Below are 18,109 nucleotides of genomic sequence, written 5' to 3' on the forward strand. Positions count from 1 at the left end.
CTTGTCCAAGACGCAGAACTAGCTGGAGAAATGCTAAAGTGCAGCACATTTTATGGTATACATGGATCATTGATGTCACACAGAAGATGCTGCATGTGAGAACATGTTCCTATGTCTTTGCTAAGTGATGTGGCTTGCTTTTTGAGCTCTAGAGGTTATATGGGGTGATCATCAATAACTGATGGAGAGGCTATGAAAGCATGAAACGATGTAAATGCCCGAACTCTTTTAAACCGATCACTGAAATATTTATTTTGCTTGACCGACGTCAGACTTAGTTTAACGGCTTTGATTTGAGACCCTCTGGTTCTTCTTTTTGTTTCTTCAGATTGTCTTAAGATTCAGTATTTCATTTCTAAATGCGAAAGCACATAAAACCACTACTCTACTCTCCATATCTCCCTACATAATGTGTCATATAAATCCATAAAATACGCGTATGTATTTCAGTTTCTTTATGTGGCAATTTTACCAATTAAAGCTAAAACAATTCATTATAAAAGCTACATGAATCAATAATATTCATTATCTTGAAATTCCTGCTGCCTTTTGATTTGAAATGCTTAACTGCGATGACTTAAAAATGTGACAGTAGTGGTTGTGAAAATGAAATATGCCTCGGTTCTGTTAAGGTTTTTAAGTGAGTCCCACCATGATGTCACATGCAAAAGGAAAATAAATAATAGCTTTTTATGACTGTCCTTTAAAGGCAGATAGTCAGAGTCTGTGACTCAAGCTGCTCCCCTAATTTCTCTTGATTTAGTGCTCGCAAAATGTCCGTGAGACCACCACAGTGTCTGCAAAGTGAACATGAGGTCATTGGCTTGCCGAATGAAAAGCGAGCTAAGTCAGTCAATCTTCTCCAATTTGGGATATGGCCTTACTCTTCTGAATCATATTACAGCTTAGGGTACTTCCCCCTCAGCTCTCATCAAAAGAGAATTACTCACTACCCTGCTCGAGTTAGGGTAGAGGTCAGGGGATTTGACCCATGAGACTAATTGCCCTAAGAGAGCATGGAGCCTGCATCAGAACGACGATGACAATGAAGAACACTAGACTGTCATCTGTTTAAAGGGAAATAATTACTCAATCGTGTGTGATTATTAGCTGTAAGGATACCACAGTGTTCGTGTGTCTGAATAACAGTCACTGATTAGTGTGATGGCACTTAAATTATCGTGATAATAACGGCAAATATGTTCAACTGTAACTGCCGAACTCATGCACATTTAATGCAGATCTGTCAAATCTGATCAGTTACATCTCTCTGCAGACTTTTTTATTCCACAGTGGCCGTTTTGACTTGTCACAGTAGGGAAAGCACTGGTGCATTAACGATGGCTGAGGGGAGAGGTTCTACTTTTGCAGATGCTGGTTCGCTGTATTTGCTTACTGGCACTCTCCGTGGAACTGCGTCAGTATGCTTTCCCTACTGTGACATGTTAAAATGTCTGCCATGAAAAGGGTCTGTTGGTGTCAAGTGTGGGCATTTGGGTTTATAGTGTGGCTCAGATAGAAAAATGTCTAAGATTTTCTGCTTAAATAATATGAAATTGGTCCACAATGGTAAAAAAAAAAACTATAGAAAGCCTATAGTAAAAGGAGGACTTGTAACCATGGCAATCTAGTGGGTAGCACATTCACAAAATATTCTTAAACCTTGTTGCCTTAACCTAGCCAAAGAGTAAACCAAATCTTTACTTAAACTTGAAATCTAAACGTAAAAATGAAGTCTATTAATAAGCGAACGGAATAACCTCAGAGGACTCACATGCTCTCTCCTGCTCTTTTTTACAGAGGACCTTCTTCCACCAGGCTTCCCTATCATTGACATGGGGCCTCAGCTCAAAGTAGTGGAGCGCACTCGAACAGCCACCATGCTCTGCGCCGCCAGTGGCAACCCTGACCCGGAAATCACTTGGTACAAAGACTTCCTGCCGATTGACCCCAGTGCAAGTAATGGGCGAATCAAACAGTTACGCTCAGGTAAGGAAGGCTAAAGCATTGTATTGCTGCTCTGGTTCCTTCTTACTAATGTGAGCCCTCGTTTAATTTCCCAGAACATTTTCGATGGCACGTAACATTGATGTTTTTGCTGTCTTGTGTAAGCTAATGTATGTGTAATGCTCAGTATTTCCTTTTATGAAGTCAATTATTTTCTCAAAATGCCACTGAGAACACATGTTAATTTCTCTAGTTTTGGGAATGCGTAATTATTTCAACAGCCTTTACTTTAATCTGTGACCCGAGAATTCATTCAGCTCTAAATGTATAATCATTACATTGTGCTAAATATTATGCTAAACAAATGAAAATCACACAAAAAGGTTTTTTTAAATGATTTGGATGTTGGCCTAATAAATGGAGAACAGGCACAAAGTTTTAAAGTAAAGCACAAAAGCTCTTGTACATGTTAATATAACTGTTGGTCATCATCCAGTAGCTGGTGATGGAAATGATCTTTTAGAGTGTAACAATGTAGAATGAGGTCAAAGGATTCACAACAACTGTGTCAGCAGACAATAAGAGCAAGGTCCATGTTCTACTGACATACTCAGTGGTGGATATGTTGTCTTGTTCCCATTGATTAAACCCCACTGAGAGGCCCAGTAAAGCAAAGTCTAATTATATAGCTAATTAAGTGCAGGCCCTCAGGTGGCTCAGGGCAACAAGGGGTAGATATTTTAGGTCGATGATTTGTCACCATTCGAAAAATCCAATGACTTCTGTTTTGTGTTGTTGTTGCGAATGTAAATCTGGGTAGACGGCACTAAATAAAGAGTGTGTTGTCATTCACTTCCTGTCCTAGTTGTGGCCCTCGAGAGCTATACGCACAAAGTAATCAATTGGTCAACTAGTTATTCATGCTGTACCTTACAGAGCAAGTTCACAGTTCTGTATTTTTTACTGGTTCCTCTTTAAATTATTAGTGTCCTCAATTTTGAAGCAGATTGAATTTTAGAATTTTTAAAATTTCAAATTGAGTCCATACCTTGTCTTGGTATTTCATTACATTCTTGCAGGGTTTTTTATTTTTTCTTATTGGTCACTCACTAGAATCCTGTGCAACTGATGAGAAGGATATAAATCATGTGAAACATGGGCTATATTTAGTACCAAGTATTGGTACAAGCACTGCCCCTCCTCCTACATAAAAGCCAAATTTTCATGATGATGTTATCATGAAATTCTTTTTATGACATAAACATGTAAGTTAAATGTCACGCCATGAGTTGCTAAACTTTATTTTACATTCCAGATATTTGAATTAAGCAGGAACAAATAGAAATGTGCACTGAAAGGTTTATTGCACAGTTACAATCACACTTTGAAATATTGATTGATTTGTTTGTTTCTCACGTGCATCCAGCAAGGGTAGGGTTTTTTTTCTCTCCACCAGTAATTTCTTTTAGTAATTTCTTTTTTTCTGTATTATACTCATGTGGAGGGCCAGCTCCTCTCGAAAAAAAATTCAATTACCTGGTAACCTTGTTAATATGGCTTTTTGAGTTTTGTGCCTCTCTGGATAATCCACAAAGAAATTCAGCTTGCCGTCTATTGTCTAATCTCTGTACCATCTGTCTTTATTTGTTTCATGATTTTTCAATTGTCTTTGTTTGTCCTGTTTAACTGAAACAGAGCTGTTTACTCGTCTCTGTTTTTCTGAATGTTTTGTCCATATTTGTGTCTGAAACTCAGATGTGCGTCTGTCCACATCGCAGAGTCTTCAACACATTTTGTGTAATTTTGACCTTTAACACAATTAAAAAGCCCCAACGAGAAAAAAAACACAAGCCAATTAAAAAATGGAAAATTGCACTAATTGTGATATTTTACAGCTGATTATAAAGCAGTATAACTTTTTCATAATAAAAAGAAATCCTCTAAATGTGGTCATAAATTATAAATAAAATGCACTGCGATTAAACCTCACTGTAATAAAAACTGCTAACAACGCTGTGGTGGGACAAAACACCAAACCAAACTTTAGCTCTTGGAAAGTCACATTGAACCTTAATCTTAAATAAACTATGTTTTTTTCTTTTCCTATTTACCTGTTCTTTCTTTGCCATTTTCAGAAACCTTTGGTAAGTGTCTTGCAAAGCTCAGCAAACCAGCCCACTGTCCTTGAAGCACATGGCATATTTATACTACTGTCCAGAATGCATGAATTCGCTGCTCCTCCTCCACCCTTTCCCACCAATTCCACGTTCCCTATTTTTTCTTTCTGTATAGCCTTCATTTTTCTTTACCCTACTCCTCTTGGTTTCAACTATATATTCTTTCACCTCAATACTACAACAGGATTTATAATAGAAAGACACAGGATGTGTTGAGGAAGCATCATGATTTACCTAGCAGCATATTTTCTTAGTTTTAAGCAGCAAGTCTTTTGAGGCAGCGTCATACTTCATGATAGAGGTAACATGCATAGTAGGTCATATAAACTGTCCAGTTTGGACCCTGTCTTCATTATTTTAATACATGTAGCCATGGGATTCCAAGATTACCTCGGAAGTAACCGTATATGAAGTTACCTTTAAGATTTATCCCATTTACTTCTTTTTCTTCTGCTGGACAGCAAGACAAGAGGCCCTAAGTACATAACTGGAATCCAACGCAGTCATTTCGTTGCAGTCAGCCTGAAGCATTTCTAGGCTTCTTAATGGGATATATAGCAAGCACGTTTTTCCAGCAATGCACAGCGTTTACTGATTCATTTAACCTGTTTTACTTGAACCTTTGTGCGCTTTGTTGCTTCAAAAACATTCCTTGAAGGTGTAGCGAGTACTGTTAGGGGCTTGAATTCTTAAACATCAGTGCAGGACTTCTGGAATGCGTTTTCCAACCCTAACTCGTGCTGCGTCAACCCTCTGGTCTTGGCCAAATATTTTGTCAGGAGAGCATTCTTCTTCTCTTGCCAGATTGGCCCTCTGCTTCACTACTTAACAAATGTCTTGCTCAGACTTTATTGCCCAGACTAGAGTAATCAGGGCTCAACTCATAGCCTCCTGACTTTCGAAATACTTGCAAAAGATATACCCAGTCACTTTAAGCTGGACGTGTTTTGCTGAAATTTCAAACTATACGTGCAAGAAGGAGGGGAGACAAGGAAATTACTTTCCCTTTTTTCAGTACCATACCTCTTATAAGGTTATGTTAGCTTTTGGGGCTTGCTTTTATTCTATAGCTCCTCTGCTGGAAAGCTCAGCAGTCAGACAGGATTTATGGTGATTTATGGCTTGAGCCCCCTAGGCTGCCATCTTCTCATCCCCTCAGCACTTCTAGTAGCCATCTTTGGTCCCTAATAACTTTTTCTATTTTGCATTTATAAATGCACTTAAGAAATCCCCAAAACAGAAAAAAAATGTGACAGCCTCAGCCTCCCCCCAACTTCTTCTGGTGTGCTGATCACTGTTGACAGTTTCTGGGGCCTCTCTGTTTGCATCAGGCACACTCTCAAGCCTCGGGGGGTAACTCTGGTGGGCCGTCTGCCATAAACGGTGGTTAAAGGGGAAGAGGAAGGGGAGAGAAGCAGGAGAAAGGAGACCATGGAAAGTGAGCCAAAGTCCATCATTTCAAAAACTTTCTCAGCTTCCAGCTTCTGCAAAGAATCTATATTTCCTTCTATTTGGCCTTCATCATTAAATCATGAAATGTGAATGTTGATTTAAAGTGTTTGCGCTCCAAAAAAAGGAAAAGATACGGAAAGACGGAAATAGCATTACCACTTGGATGTATTACTGTTGTTTCCAACATAGCTGATTAGCTGGCAGACTGGTTCCTTATGTTCCAGTCCCTGCTTTGCTGTCAGAAGGGATATTTGCATCAGGGTTTCCAGAGGAGCTCTTCCAGAGGTGTGTATAGGGAGCTTGACATTTCTTCTTAACTTCCCATGTCTCCAGACCTCAGGCCCTCCCTAGCCTTGTCAGCCAGAACAGATTAACTGTGGGCCACAATGACAGTAAGAGGATGGGCAAAAGTGTTCTAAAGATTTATGTTCTTCCTATAATAAAGGCTCAAAATCAGGACCGTGACATTAGATGCCACTTTTAAGCATATATTGAGCTTAGTTAGAGTTGCATGTAACAGGTAAACACTCAAATCCAGTGTCACCAAAGCTGCTGTGAAGAGAGTGGCTCGAACCTCTGCAGGGGTCGTAACAACAGCTAGGTTTTCCCTCCGACCTGCTGTGACACCACCGGGATCCGAGGCTAGTGTCTGTGGTGATGAGAAGGTCAGCCAGACGCCCTCTTGAGGGTGGCCAGACTCTGACACTCTGCCAATCACGCAACCCTATTTGCCCCACACACAGATGTGTAACATCTCTGGCCAGAGGCAATCTGGCCATCTGGTTACAGACTTTAATAATTTTAAAAAAAAAACATTCAGAGGATTGTTTAATGAAACAGCTGGGGTGTTCTGTGGAAAAAAATAATGCCACATTTGATAATATGAGGAAGACAGCGGCAGGTTGAGATATATTTAGGTCATTGTCACCCTAATCTGATCAACCCCTGGCTGACCAAAGCTTAGATGGGAAGCTTATGGCCATTAGGTTGCATGCCCGTAATACAGGTGGATTTGCCTTTGTAATTGAATATTGGCTGGCTTTGTGGACCCAGCCTGCCTGGCCTTCCTCAACAAAGTTTTAGATTTTCATTCTCATGCCTTTTATATTCACAAATTAGAAATTGCAAACTATTACAAACCAAAGAATCGTATTTGTTTTCTCTCTCTGTGTATTTGTTTCTCCTTTATCCCCCATCCTCCTCATTAAACTTATTGTTTTCATCTCCTTCTCAGTTTTTTGTCACCCAGGCTTTCATAAGATCCTCCCCCTTTTAAACCTGCTTTATTAACCTTAACCTTACTCTAACCTTAACCTAACTTTGACCTTAACCTCTAACCTTCAACTAGTAACCTCTTAACTCCCGACTAAAATCCATCTGAGCTAAAGCAAGATAAACCAGCTTCCTGCAGCCTCTAATCAAACTCTAACTTAATAACAACATAACCTTCCCAGCCCCATTGTCCTTTGTCTTGTGATCACCTATATTTATATGGTCTCCAGAGTTATTGCAGAAATGAATAAATTGTCGCTTTGATTTTGCCTGGTTTTTCAATGACTCTAAGTGATCACTGTGGCACAGTAATACTGTTTGTGGCTACAAAACGTTGAGTCTTTACAGACTAGGCAAATCTAGAACGTAAGAGATATTTTGTGCTCCCGCACCCTGATTTTCCACTTTAATCACAATGTGAATAAATGTAGCAATAAATTAAACTCCAGTACAGTAAATGTCGACAAATGCTTATGTTAAAAACATGAATGTAAACTTTTTGATGTAGAAATATATAACACAGTACAATAGAGCAAAAAGGAGCATTGTAAACCAGGCAGAACTTCAAACTCAGTGACTGAATCCTAATTGCTGGTATCACAAAAGATGGCTCTGTACACAAAAATGTAATAATCTGACCGGAAGGTGCTGAACATTTCCACGACTGAGCCTCTCACACCCTTCGTTGCACTGTAAAAAGTATGGAAAATGCAGGGCTGAGATTATATTTTAAAAAAACCAACAGATTTATAAAACTATGTGTGCATTTCCAAATCAACAGAAACAGAAATACACCTATGCAGTTTTACTGTCAGCTTAATAAAGCTATAAATATGCCTGATTCTGTTTTATATGCCTTAGTCATTGTGCAGCCCCACAACCATCACTTTGCAATCAAGCTTGTTCCACTACTCATTAGACCTGTCAGTGACAGTGGTGGGAAAAACAAGGTGTAGTTAAACAGACCGTCATGATGTCAACATATAACAGTCCAAAAGCAGAACAAGTGTCCGTAACACTGCCGAGGAAAAATGTCACACTCGGGAAAATATCATCAGAACTTACTTAAACAGATCCTCTGTATTTTCTCTGGGCAGTATGCATGACTGCATGCCTATACATGGGCCAAACCTCTAATGTTAGGCTCAGTGGATAGTGAGAACCCTTGATCCTTAGCCCTGTGGGTGCAGGCAGTCTATGCCAAGTAGGAATAACCAAGGGCACATTGTTGCCATGAGTCATCCTTTGATTTTAAAAATGCAGACTAAGAGAGAAGCAATACTGCGGATACACACACACACAAAAGCAAACAAACTCTAAAACTGGGTGAAAGAGAGAAAATTAATCGAGGAGCCGCTCAAGCAAGAAAACAAAAAGGAATTATGAAAAACAGTCAAGAGTGGAAGGACAGTTTAATTTGAATTTGAAGGGGTTTAAGTTAAGCTGGCTCCCCTTCCCACACCCAAAGCTGTGCCTGTAAGGGAAGCATTTTACAATGCAACATTTCAAACTACACTTAAAAAGCCCACCGGCCAGTGACTGGATAAGCTCAATATTTTATTGTCCCTAATGGGACATTTGGCTTGCAGTCAGCCATGTAACACAATACAGCCTCACAATAAACAAAGATAGAGAAACATACAACTCGCAGTGAAATGAAACAATTGGAAAAAGCAGGGAGATTGAATGACTGGGGATAAGGGATGAAACTTGAGGTAAAGAGCCTATCTGTCACAGTTAAACAGGTTTATGACTTGTAGGATAAATAAGAACTTCAGTCTGTGTGATTTAACTTGCGGTTGCCTGAAGGCACAACCTGAAATTCTTGCTCAGTGGAGATTCTTCCCTTGCCTTTAACATGTTAAGGTTCAATGCGGATGCCCAGTACTGAATAGTGGCAGTTTTTACAGACACCTTGTTCAAGTTCAGCTGGCTGGAAAAACGCCACAGGAGCATAACTTGTCAACTTAAGAAACCAAACCTCTCGTGCTTGCCTCATCACCCTAAGTTACAGCCGCGACTAAAGGCCAAAAAAGACAGCAGTAGGTCAGCGCGATAAAACTCCCCATTGTTTTGTGATACCGGCAGTTAGACTTTCTTTTTATTTTAGCCCCCTTATCTGTACAAGATTACCCAATGGTTTAATCGCCAAGTTTGAGTGACCCGTCTAACCCAAACACCTCCTCTAACTATTACTAATATTAACCTTGAACTTCACTGATGTTGTGTCTTCATTTTTGTGTCTCCTCCAGAGGGTACCCCGATTCGAGGTAAGATGCTTAACCATCACGATAAAAACAGGAGAAAAATAAAAGACTTTAACTGACACATAATCAAATATAACCACTTCTAATTCCACCAAAGTGACTAAATATGGGAAATAATCAGGGCTTTCCTGGTTTAAAAAAAAAACTACAACCTTTTTCTCTTCCCGCTTTCATTAAGACCCCATTTGTGTTCGTGTTCTGTGTCACATTCGTCATGTATTTTTGACAATCCCATGTTTAATGTCAACACTGATGTACTGTTCTTCCACCTGTGTGTGTGTGTGTGTGTCAGTGTGTTCTGTGTTTGTATCTTCCTGTTATTAATAAACATCAGGAAACTTTAGATTAAAAGAGGAAACAGATGAATGGTGAGGCCTGTTAGCTCTGCTAGGAGTTGTGTTGGTTTTGTTTTTTTACCTCTGACAATAAAGTTTTAGGTCATCAACAGGTTCATGGCAGAATGGTTGTTGAAAACAGTTTTTTCCTCCAGTCCTGCTTTGATATCCTCCTCATTTGTGCATAAACCACAAGGACACTAACCTCATCTTATATTCGAATGCACCTCCCTAAAAAAGATAAGACATCAGGGGCAGCAAAAGTTACAAAAGTTGCATTAATTCCCTCATGTTACTCTACGGGATATAAACCTATAACTGCAAATTTAGGAAGGCTGCTGAGAAAATGCCAGCATGGGCATCCTTTTAACATACAAAAGAACTGCTTTTATAACTTCAGAGGATGAATGGACGAATGGAAGGATATCAGGGTAAGAATGGAAGGACACAGGTGTGAAGCAGTGAGACTCCTGTGAATTACACAAAGGCTTTGTTCAAATAATTCTTCTTCTCCCCTCATTTTTTCCCCGGACATTTTAACTTTCCTTTGTAATTATCTATCCCACTTTATAACTGAAACATGCAGTCTCGGTTGATTCAGCGAGGTTGTTGTTAAACGCTTTTGTTCCACAGGCTGAGCAGGTAAGTGAATATCTCAGTTTCCCATGGTTGTCCATGTAAGCAAGGGGATGAATTCAACTCTTGTTTTTATTTTTTTATTTATTCCCCTGAGTTCCCTGATGAGGATAAGTGGAAGAGCATGGATGGATGTTTGGTTGGATTTGGATGTTATGATAAATAAGGGGAAAACCCCACAGTAGGTCCAGAGGTCCTCCATCCTCAATCGTTTCACACAACCATTGCATGGAAATATTTTAAACAGTACCATGTTGTCACACATATTAAAGCACATCACAAGAGCTGGCAGTCCAACACAGCCAAACCAAGCCCTCCCTGCATCTTCTCGGTTAATTAAGAAGGCCTCATAAATCATATTGTGACAAATGTAACTTGTGAACTCTGCATTTGCATAATGACTTAAGCAGCTTGAAAAAGACGATTTTTCACCCATTGCCAATACTGACCTGCTGTCAGGAGTGTATGCCGCATATGTAATTACAAAACAAATTGGGTAGGAGTTGAAGGTGGACTGAAATTATAATGGAAGACTGAGGCGTTTGAGAAAGACATGTTCATATGGACCTATGAATATGCAGGTGTTCTGTGTACAGCTCTTTAGGGAAAGCATTGTTGTCTCACTGCCGAGTCGTTTCTATTTCACTCTGTGAAAGAGCAGATTCCCATAATGTACAAGTTCAGTTAATTTTAGTTCCATACGAAGCCATGCAGGTGCCGGCCTTGAGGTAAGCGATCGCTGTAAAGGTAGCTCGACTCCCTACCTGCTTCATTACTAATTTCATGGGAGCGTTACAAGCCACCAGATGGGCTCTGACAACAATGGCATCACACGTGGAGCCTCATGCTGGTGCGATCACAGCATAATGACCTTGGGGTGGTGGCAGAGCGTTGCGGAGTGACAGCCAGGACACAGACAGAGGGGAGAGACAGTGAGAAAATGGCAAGTCCAGACTTGGCTGCCATGTAGCGCTACTGGCTGTCTTCATTTATGCAGTTATTAAAGCTGCGGGTACACAGCTGAAGTCTGTAACTTCCAGCGTGTTGTCATTTATAGCTGCAAACAGAATTGATGTCCCATAACTCAGCAGTTCTTTGTTAATTGTGCAGTACTGTTTTCTGAAACAGCTGTCGCAAAACTTAAATTAACCAACAGTTTGTAAAAATGAAAAACAAAATTTTGGTTTGCTTTTGTTTGGTTTTTTTGCTTTATACCCCTCAGCCGTAAAAAGTTGATGGGGAATTATCGTCACCCTGCCGAGCGGGCAGACGGGTGGGCAGGCGAATAGTGTGGACACCCAAGGTCATGAATGTGATAACAATAGGTACAGCTACTAAAAATCTCAAAAGATTTTGAACTCAGGGTCAAGGTCAGAGGTCAGCATTTCTGAAAAGCACCTAGTTTTTTCACATTTATACCATAGGTGCATCTACTTGAGGGGTAGCACTGGCTACCGTTAGGATTTTTTTTCAGGTGTGGCCTGAAGACCTTTCTCAGTTATTAAACACGTCTTTATGTATTTGCAGTTTTATATGGTAAGCATACAACATTTGAAAAAGCTATCAGTAGAAACTGAGGCATTAAAGTTTTATTGGGATTGCAGTCTGCACTTTTCTGTGCACTCAGATGAGTTTAATGCACGTACTAGTGAGGTTATTGTGTTTCCGTGTCTGTTCATACAGTAAGGTGCTAATTTGGGGTTTTAGTGAGAGCTGGCCAGCCGTTTTGTTCACCGCCTAAACAAATCTATCAAATCCTGCTGGAGCACACTAATTGAATTACACAAATGGGACTTTGGGGGGGGGCACATGGCAAAGCTGCTACAAAGCAGCGACTGGGGTGGGCAGACCACAGCTTTAGGCACTTTCTGAAATTAATCAACCATGCTGGCCCCTCCTCGCCCTCCTTTTATCCCCTCATCTGTCTTTTTGTTTTTCTATGCCTGTCTGTCTTTTTAACTCTTCCTCCCACCCTTCTTTTATTTTTATGGGGTTTTTTGTCTCTTTTTTTCACTTCACCTCTCATAAAGGAGACTTTTGTTCCACTCTTTTTTCTCTTCTTTTCCACATCTCAGTTTGTGATTTTTGTCCACCCAATCTTCATATTTTTGCCAGACCTTGCCAATTGGTATATTCTGTGTTTGTTAGCTACAAAAAAGGACAATGAAGTCTGTGAAACATCTGAATGGTCCCTGTCTGTGAATAAGATAGCTCTCTAACCTTGACTTCGTTCTAAATGATCAAAATTGGCATAAACTGAATAGGACAGTAAGCGATATGTGCTTTTAAGAGTTTCTCAGCAAGAGTGTTTGTCCCTGAATCAAAAACATGTGTTTGTTGAACCTCGTCTAGGCAGTCTTCTTTGTTATCACACCTTGGCACCTCAGTGCTCTTCTTCAGGTCAGCCTGCAGCATGTGGCACTTTTAACCAGGGCAGCCGTCACAGCTGGGACAAATGCTCCATTACAGCCTTCTTTATCAAATGAATGAAGGTAGTAAACTTGCTGCAAGACAGTCAGAGTGAGCAGCAGGGGAGGTTGGAGGTTGTGGGTCTTTGTGGTCACTCAGACTTAGAAGATCGATCAACCTGGATAACTGATGTCATTAGGAGACTTAGCCACTTTTTTCCCCCTTAATGCTGACCTTAATATTGTGCCATGCATTAATCACTGAGTAACAGACAGAAGGGTATCTTTTACTGCTCTGACCTAGTAAAACATGAATTATAACTCAGCCGAGGCAGTTTACTAATGATTATTGTAGCTGTTGAGCGGACAGCCGGAGCTCTTCCAGGACACACTCTGATCCATTCCCAGTACAGCTCACATAGTGTCCTTGAAAAGTCAAGTGTCCTTTTTAAACGTCCTTAAATTAGACAGCAAAGAAATAAAGTGCTAACCGCACAGTAGTTCTCTATTACGCTGGGCTGGAGTTAAAGTTGCACACTTACAATATCTATTTATTTATCTATTGCTATGAAAAGTGACATCACTCGAATGGTTAATCTGTATGGTTAATCTTCAGGACAGGACAAAACATTAAAAACAATGATTTGTTCTGTAGTAACTGGAACCGCAGCAGTGATAAACCTGCAAAAACTCATTTTGTAACTGGAGTAAAGTGCTGTTTTTGTTTGCAGATAATATATAAAGTAAAAGTACCCGTGGTTTTTGTTCATCCAGACATGATTAGAAGCAGATTAGCACTAACACGTGTATTTTCTTTTCTGAAAAAAACCCTGTGATCTGTGTAGTTACAGCAGTTTTTATTTGTGATAAAGATTAATAGCTGGGGACAAGGAAGCTATGGCATTAAGACCCCATATAGGATGAATTTAATAAGCATGTGAGCAATACTATAAATTGCTGTCTTTATCAGTAAACACGAAGTGTTTGAACAGACCCGGTGCGTGTTTTTCTTTGTGTTATGTTTGCGAAAGATAATTTTCAGCATTTATTTCATTTCTTGTGCCACTGGCCACTCGCACAACAGGCTGGCAGAGCAGACAGAGCGCATTATGCAAATCACAGAGCGCAGCCATTTAAAATAAATAAATAAACACAAAAAGAGAAGTGATAGGAACAAAAGGACACATGGGTCTTGGTTTCTTGCGTGCACACATGCATGCTGCAGCTCCAGATAGGTCATCAAAGACATTTGTTGTCTTTATACGGTAATATTATCTGGCCTTAGACTGCCTGCCTGGTCACTGGTCATTGCAAAGAGTAATATTATTATTTTTTGCTTCCTCTTTATGTGGTGAGATAATTTAAATGAACTAAATCATTTACAAAAGAGCAAACCAGAGCTCAAGGAAAATATATAGCAAAACGAACATGAAAAACTGTATTTAGCCCCGATTTTCAAAAGGCAAAGTCACAGAGTCAAACGGGGTTTTTAGTGTTTTCTTCCTAGAATTTTTAAGAAATCCATTTTCTCAGAGTCATGGGGGGCCTGGAGGCTATCCCAGCTGTCATAGGGCAAGTTATGACAACTTTAAGACAGAAGCTAATAAATACTGTATATTCCCCCTTCTCTGACATTGTCCCTGTACATTTGTTTTCTTTAGCTTCCTTTCCTTCATTTGCCTCTCGCCCTTCTCTGCTTTCAAGCATCTTGTACTTGCCTTTCTTGCCTCCCGAACTTTTTCTCCCATATTCTGCAACTAGAAAGACTCTTTGTGTGTTCTTCAGTGCTTCACATTGAAATAATAGCTCGACTCTGTAATGAAGCCAGTAGGGGCTTGGAAACAATAGATAATCCTACCTAGCATGGTGTCTCGGAGCAGATGAAACTCCCCGTCTTCTCTCAAAGTGTATTATTTCTCTCTTTGCACTCCCCTCTTTGCCAGGAATTTGTGAACAACACCAAATGTTGTTAATAGCTGGCTCTCAGTGCATTTTCTTTGATTCTTTGTGCATCATTGAGATATCGGTGGTCATATTTTGTTTACTGTCAAATTACACGTGATCGATTGACATTTATTTTTTACTAGAGGCAAATGATCAGTAGCCGCCGACAGCACGTGACATAGAACATCAGTTGTTATTCAACCGTGTGCTAACAGTTAACAACGAGGGGCTTCCAGCAATTTTATAATTCAGCACAGTGAGCGAGGGTGACAAGCCGCTGGCAGAGCTTTCTGGAAGCGTCCACCTGGAGTTGAACTTCACACAGTCCTTACTTTGTGGTCTCCCTTGTGCTGAGGCACTCAGCTTCTGAGCACATTCCAACCCACCTGCCACCGCGCTGGCATTTGCTGTTCCAAGTGCACATCAAACAAATCCAAATCAGATGCTTGCATAAACCCACAGCGAAGACTGTGCCACCTGCACTCTGCAGGTAGATTTTTTCATTTGGTTCACGAGCTGTGTGCCAGGAACAGTTCCCCCGTGAGGGATGAGGATGATCTGAGTTTTAGATTGAAATGAAGAGACGGTAAAAAGAAAAAAAATAGAGCGCCATAGATTGCTGTGGCTTTGTGTCTTTATTATTGTTTTGAAAAGCAAAAACTGACCCAGAGGTATAAAATAGTCACGAGGGAAAGTGAGTTATCTTTATAATTAAGCTGGATCAATGATCTCATTTGTGGCACAGCTGAAGCACCTTATTAGGCCAACGTTCCAGAATAGTAGCCTTGTTCAACACTGTGTTCAATCTACTTTGCTGATGTGATGGAGTAGGTTATGGTATATTACAAAGCATCCAGGGAAGCTGCTGGCATATTGATGCTTCCTGGCTAAACGTTAACGAGCAATGGTGCTGTGTTTGTCAGAGAGGCCTCGGCTGCAATCTGTCTGCTGAGCCAGCCAGAAGCCCTAATGATATCATCAGGAAGTGCCGTCAACAGCGCTCTAATGAGGAATGATCTGACGCCTGTTGTTTCACCTCCCTCCTTTGTCCCTTGCACCTTTTTCTTCAGTGTCGCCAGGCATTTCGGTTTACTGTATTTGCGAATAGTATATAAGAAGCGCTGCCGGTGAGAAATAATGTCTGAAAGTAGCTCAAAGGCGTCTGTTTTCGAACGCATAATAATGACAATAAGCGAGAAAAGAATGGGGGTCAAAGAGAGTGGCGTGTAAATGTATAAGCTTAAAATGCTTAGGAATTCAAATAACTGAATAGCAATATTAAAACCTGAATATTAATAATAATAATTCTTTAAAGTATGTATTCATTTACAAGATTATTTGAGCATTTGTCACAATTTTGATGGGTGGTTATCGCATAATAGCAGAAGGGCTGGAACGCTGTATTATGTGGATGTGTGGACATTTTCTCATAAACTCTCCCCCTGCACCAGCGCACACACACACACACACACACACACACACACACACACACACACACACACACACACACACACTCTCTCCCCTGGTGAGCTTTATGCAAAGGGTGATTTACTAATCTCATGTGGTTTACAAGACCATATCAACACCCCTTCTCCATTACCTTTCATCATCCTTACATCATTACTTTGTTGCACTTTCTTTGTAAGCGATCTCACATCTTACACGAGTTGCATAAACCAGCCTACTGTAGCTACAAATCCAGTGTGACTGATTCAGTCCACATTTTTATTCATTTATTTCCCCCCTTCTTTTTAATCTGTGGATGGCTGAGTCTGGAGTGGAAGCCAGTTTGTCATGCCAATCTGCATAAGCATTGCGGAGAGAAGCAGATCTTGACAAAGTGGTCCTGAGAAATTCAAGATACCCACCATTAAGAAGATTGTCTGACTTCTTCATCCGCTGTCACAGACAGATTGACTAATCATTTCCTCTCTGCTTCCTGTCTCTCTGTCTTTTTCCTTCTTTTTTTCCCTGCCTCTTTCCCTCCCCGTCTCGTCTTTGTTCGATGTCGTTGTTTTCCAGGTGCCTTGCAGATCGAGAACAGCGAGGAGACGGACCAGGGGAAGTACGAGTGTGTGGCGTCTAACGTGGAAGGCGTGCGCTACTCGTCCCCTGCTAACCTTTATGTGCGAGGTAGGGAGCAACCCGGTCAAAGAATCAGGCCAAGAAAACAAAACAAAACAGGAAAAATAATAAAGAAATAAAACATCTACCCATTCTAACTAAAATAACTTGACAGTGCAGCTCAGCCTTAAATGGCATTACTGTTGAGCTTAACAAATGATAACTGCTTCCATTCTAGCGTAGTTGTATTTGCACCAAATGTATTTTGCAAAATAGTATTACCCGAGTAGTATCAATATTTTAGCACTGATAGTATTGCCTGCCCATAAATGTAATTTCATATGCACTGAAACTTCCAGATGTAAAACTATAATTGACCAACTAATGTTCTTCTCTGTTATGATGTTATGCTCCATTTTTTCTTTTAATGCCCTCCCCTACTCACTCGGAAGGAAATGTGTAGCACAACAAGCCGTATGTCTTTACTTTATCGGTTGTAAGACACCTTTTACCTGTAACTGTGTGCCCGATCAAATGTTTCCCGCGCTGTCAAAGTTGGAACCCAAAAAGAGTCCGGAAGGACGTCTTTTTGATTAGTTTTTTACAGGTAAAGGAGCACAACGGTAAGTCTCAGTTTTGATTGAGTGGCGAGGTATTATCGCCCGCCAATCAAAACCTCAACCCCTCAGCCTTCTCGAGATTTGGAGGAGGAGAACTGAGTAGGCTGCTCTGTTTAAAAAAAAAAAAAAAAAATTATAAATAGTACACTTCCTCTATTTCTTTGTCATGCTGTTCTGGAGCATAAATCCATAGTATTCCCATGTTTCTTCTTTGGTGTATTATCTATAAAGGCTTTTACAGTCAGTAGTAATTTTGGCTGGCATGTTCGAGCAAAGCGAAGATATAAAAAACGATCAGTCACAGGGAACATAGAGTTTCGTAGGAAACAGACAATGAAGACAAAAGCATACTCTCCACCACTAATGCTAAATGACAATGGATCCCTGTTGAGGGAGCTTTAATAAATTGAAGCAGATGCATTTTCGACATGTATTATTTATACTGTGCATATTAAATAAAGATGCCTCCGTATCTACTCAGTTTGTTCCCTCTGCTGTGTACCAAATAACTTTGTTCCCAATAAATAATTCACTACTCTGACATTATAAAATGGGTCAGGGAGCTGCTTTTTCATTATTATTGCTATTATCATACCCTGTGAAGTAGCAGCATAGGAAAGGGAAAAAATCCACTGTGAAGAGCTGAAGGTAAAAAAAGGGTTCATCAAGATTAGTTTCTGTTCTTGCCAGCGTTTATCCTGGAGGCGCATGCTGTCTCTTCTGTGATGCGGGCAATGTCAAGTAGCTATCCACCTTGCTAATACGTAGCATAGTAAGTGTTAAAAGGGTCATTGAAAATTCTAGTCAAGTACTCTACAGGCATCATTAAATACTGATGAATAATTATGGGAACACTTTGTTGACACAGCACTGGGATGTTCAGCAGCTCCTTTGGTCAAAACATATATATACATAAATATATATATATTCCCTGATATCATTTCCAACAATTCATGCAATCTCCATGAACACTGGCTCCATCAGCAT

General features: G+C 40.2%; 1 protein-coding gene across 15 annotated transcripts in view; it reads left to right on the forward strand.

Annotated features, from left to right (window-relative positions):
• ptprsa (protein tyrosine phosphatase receptor type Sa) overlaps nucleotides 1-18,109 on the forward strand; it is a 220,684-nt gene that overhangs the window by 125,815 nt on the left and 76,760 nt on the right. For 8 of the 15 annotated variants that reach the window (XM_003449057.5, XM_019345869.2, XM_019345864.2 and 5 more), the window contains 4 exons: nucleotides 1,801-1,989; nucleotides 4,083-4,091; nucleotides 9,101-9,118; nucleotides 16,461-16,571. In XM_003449057.5, the coding sequence (XP_003449105.1) occupies nucleotides 1,801-1,989; nucleotides 4,083-4,091; nucleotides 9,101-9,118; nucleotides 16,461-16,571 (327 nt within the window). The remainder of the gene's footprint in view (nucleotides 1-1,800; nucleotides 1,990-4,082; nucleotides 4,092-9,100; nucleotides 9,119-16,460; nucleotides 16,572-18,109) is intronic. The other 7 variants (XM_019345866.2, XM_019345868.2, XM_019345871.2 and 4 more) reach the window with 1 other exon arrangement.

This window comes from Oreochromis niloticus, linkage group LG15 (genome assembly GCF_001858045.2).
Source record: "Oreochromis niloticus isolate F11D_XX linkage group LG15, O_niloticus_UMD_NMBU, whole genome shotgun sequence".
NCBI classification, from domain to species: Eukaryota; Metazoa; Chordata; class Actinopteri; order Cichliformes; family Cichlidae; genus Oreochromis; species Oreochromis niloticus.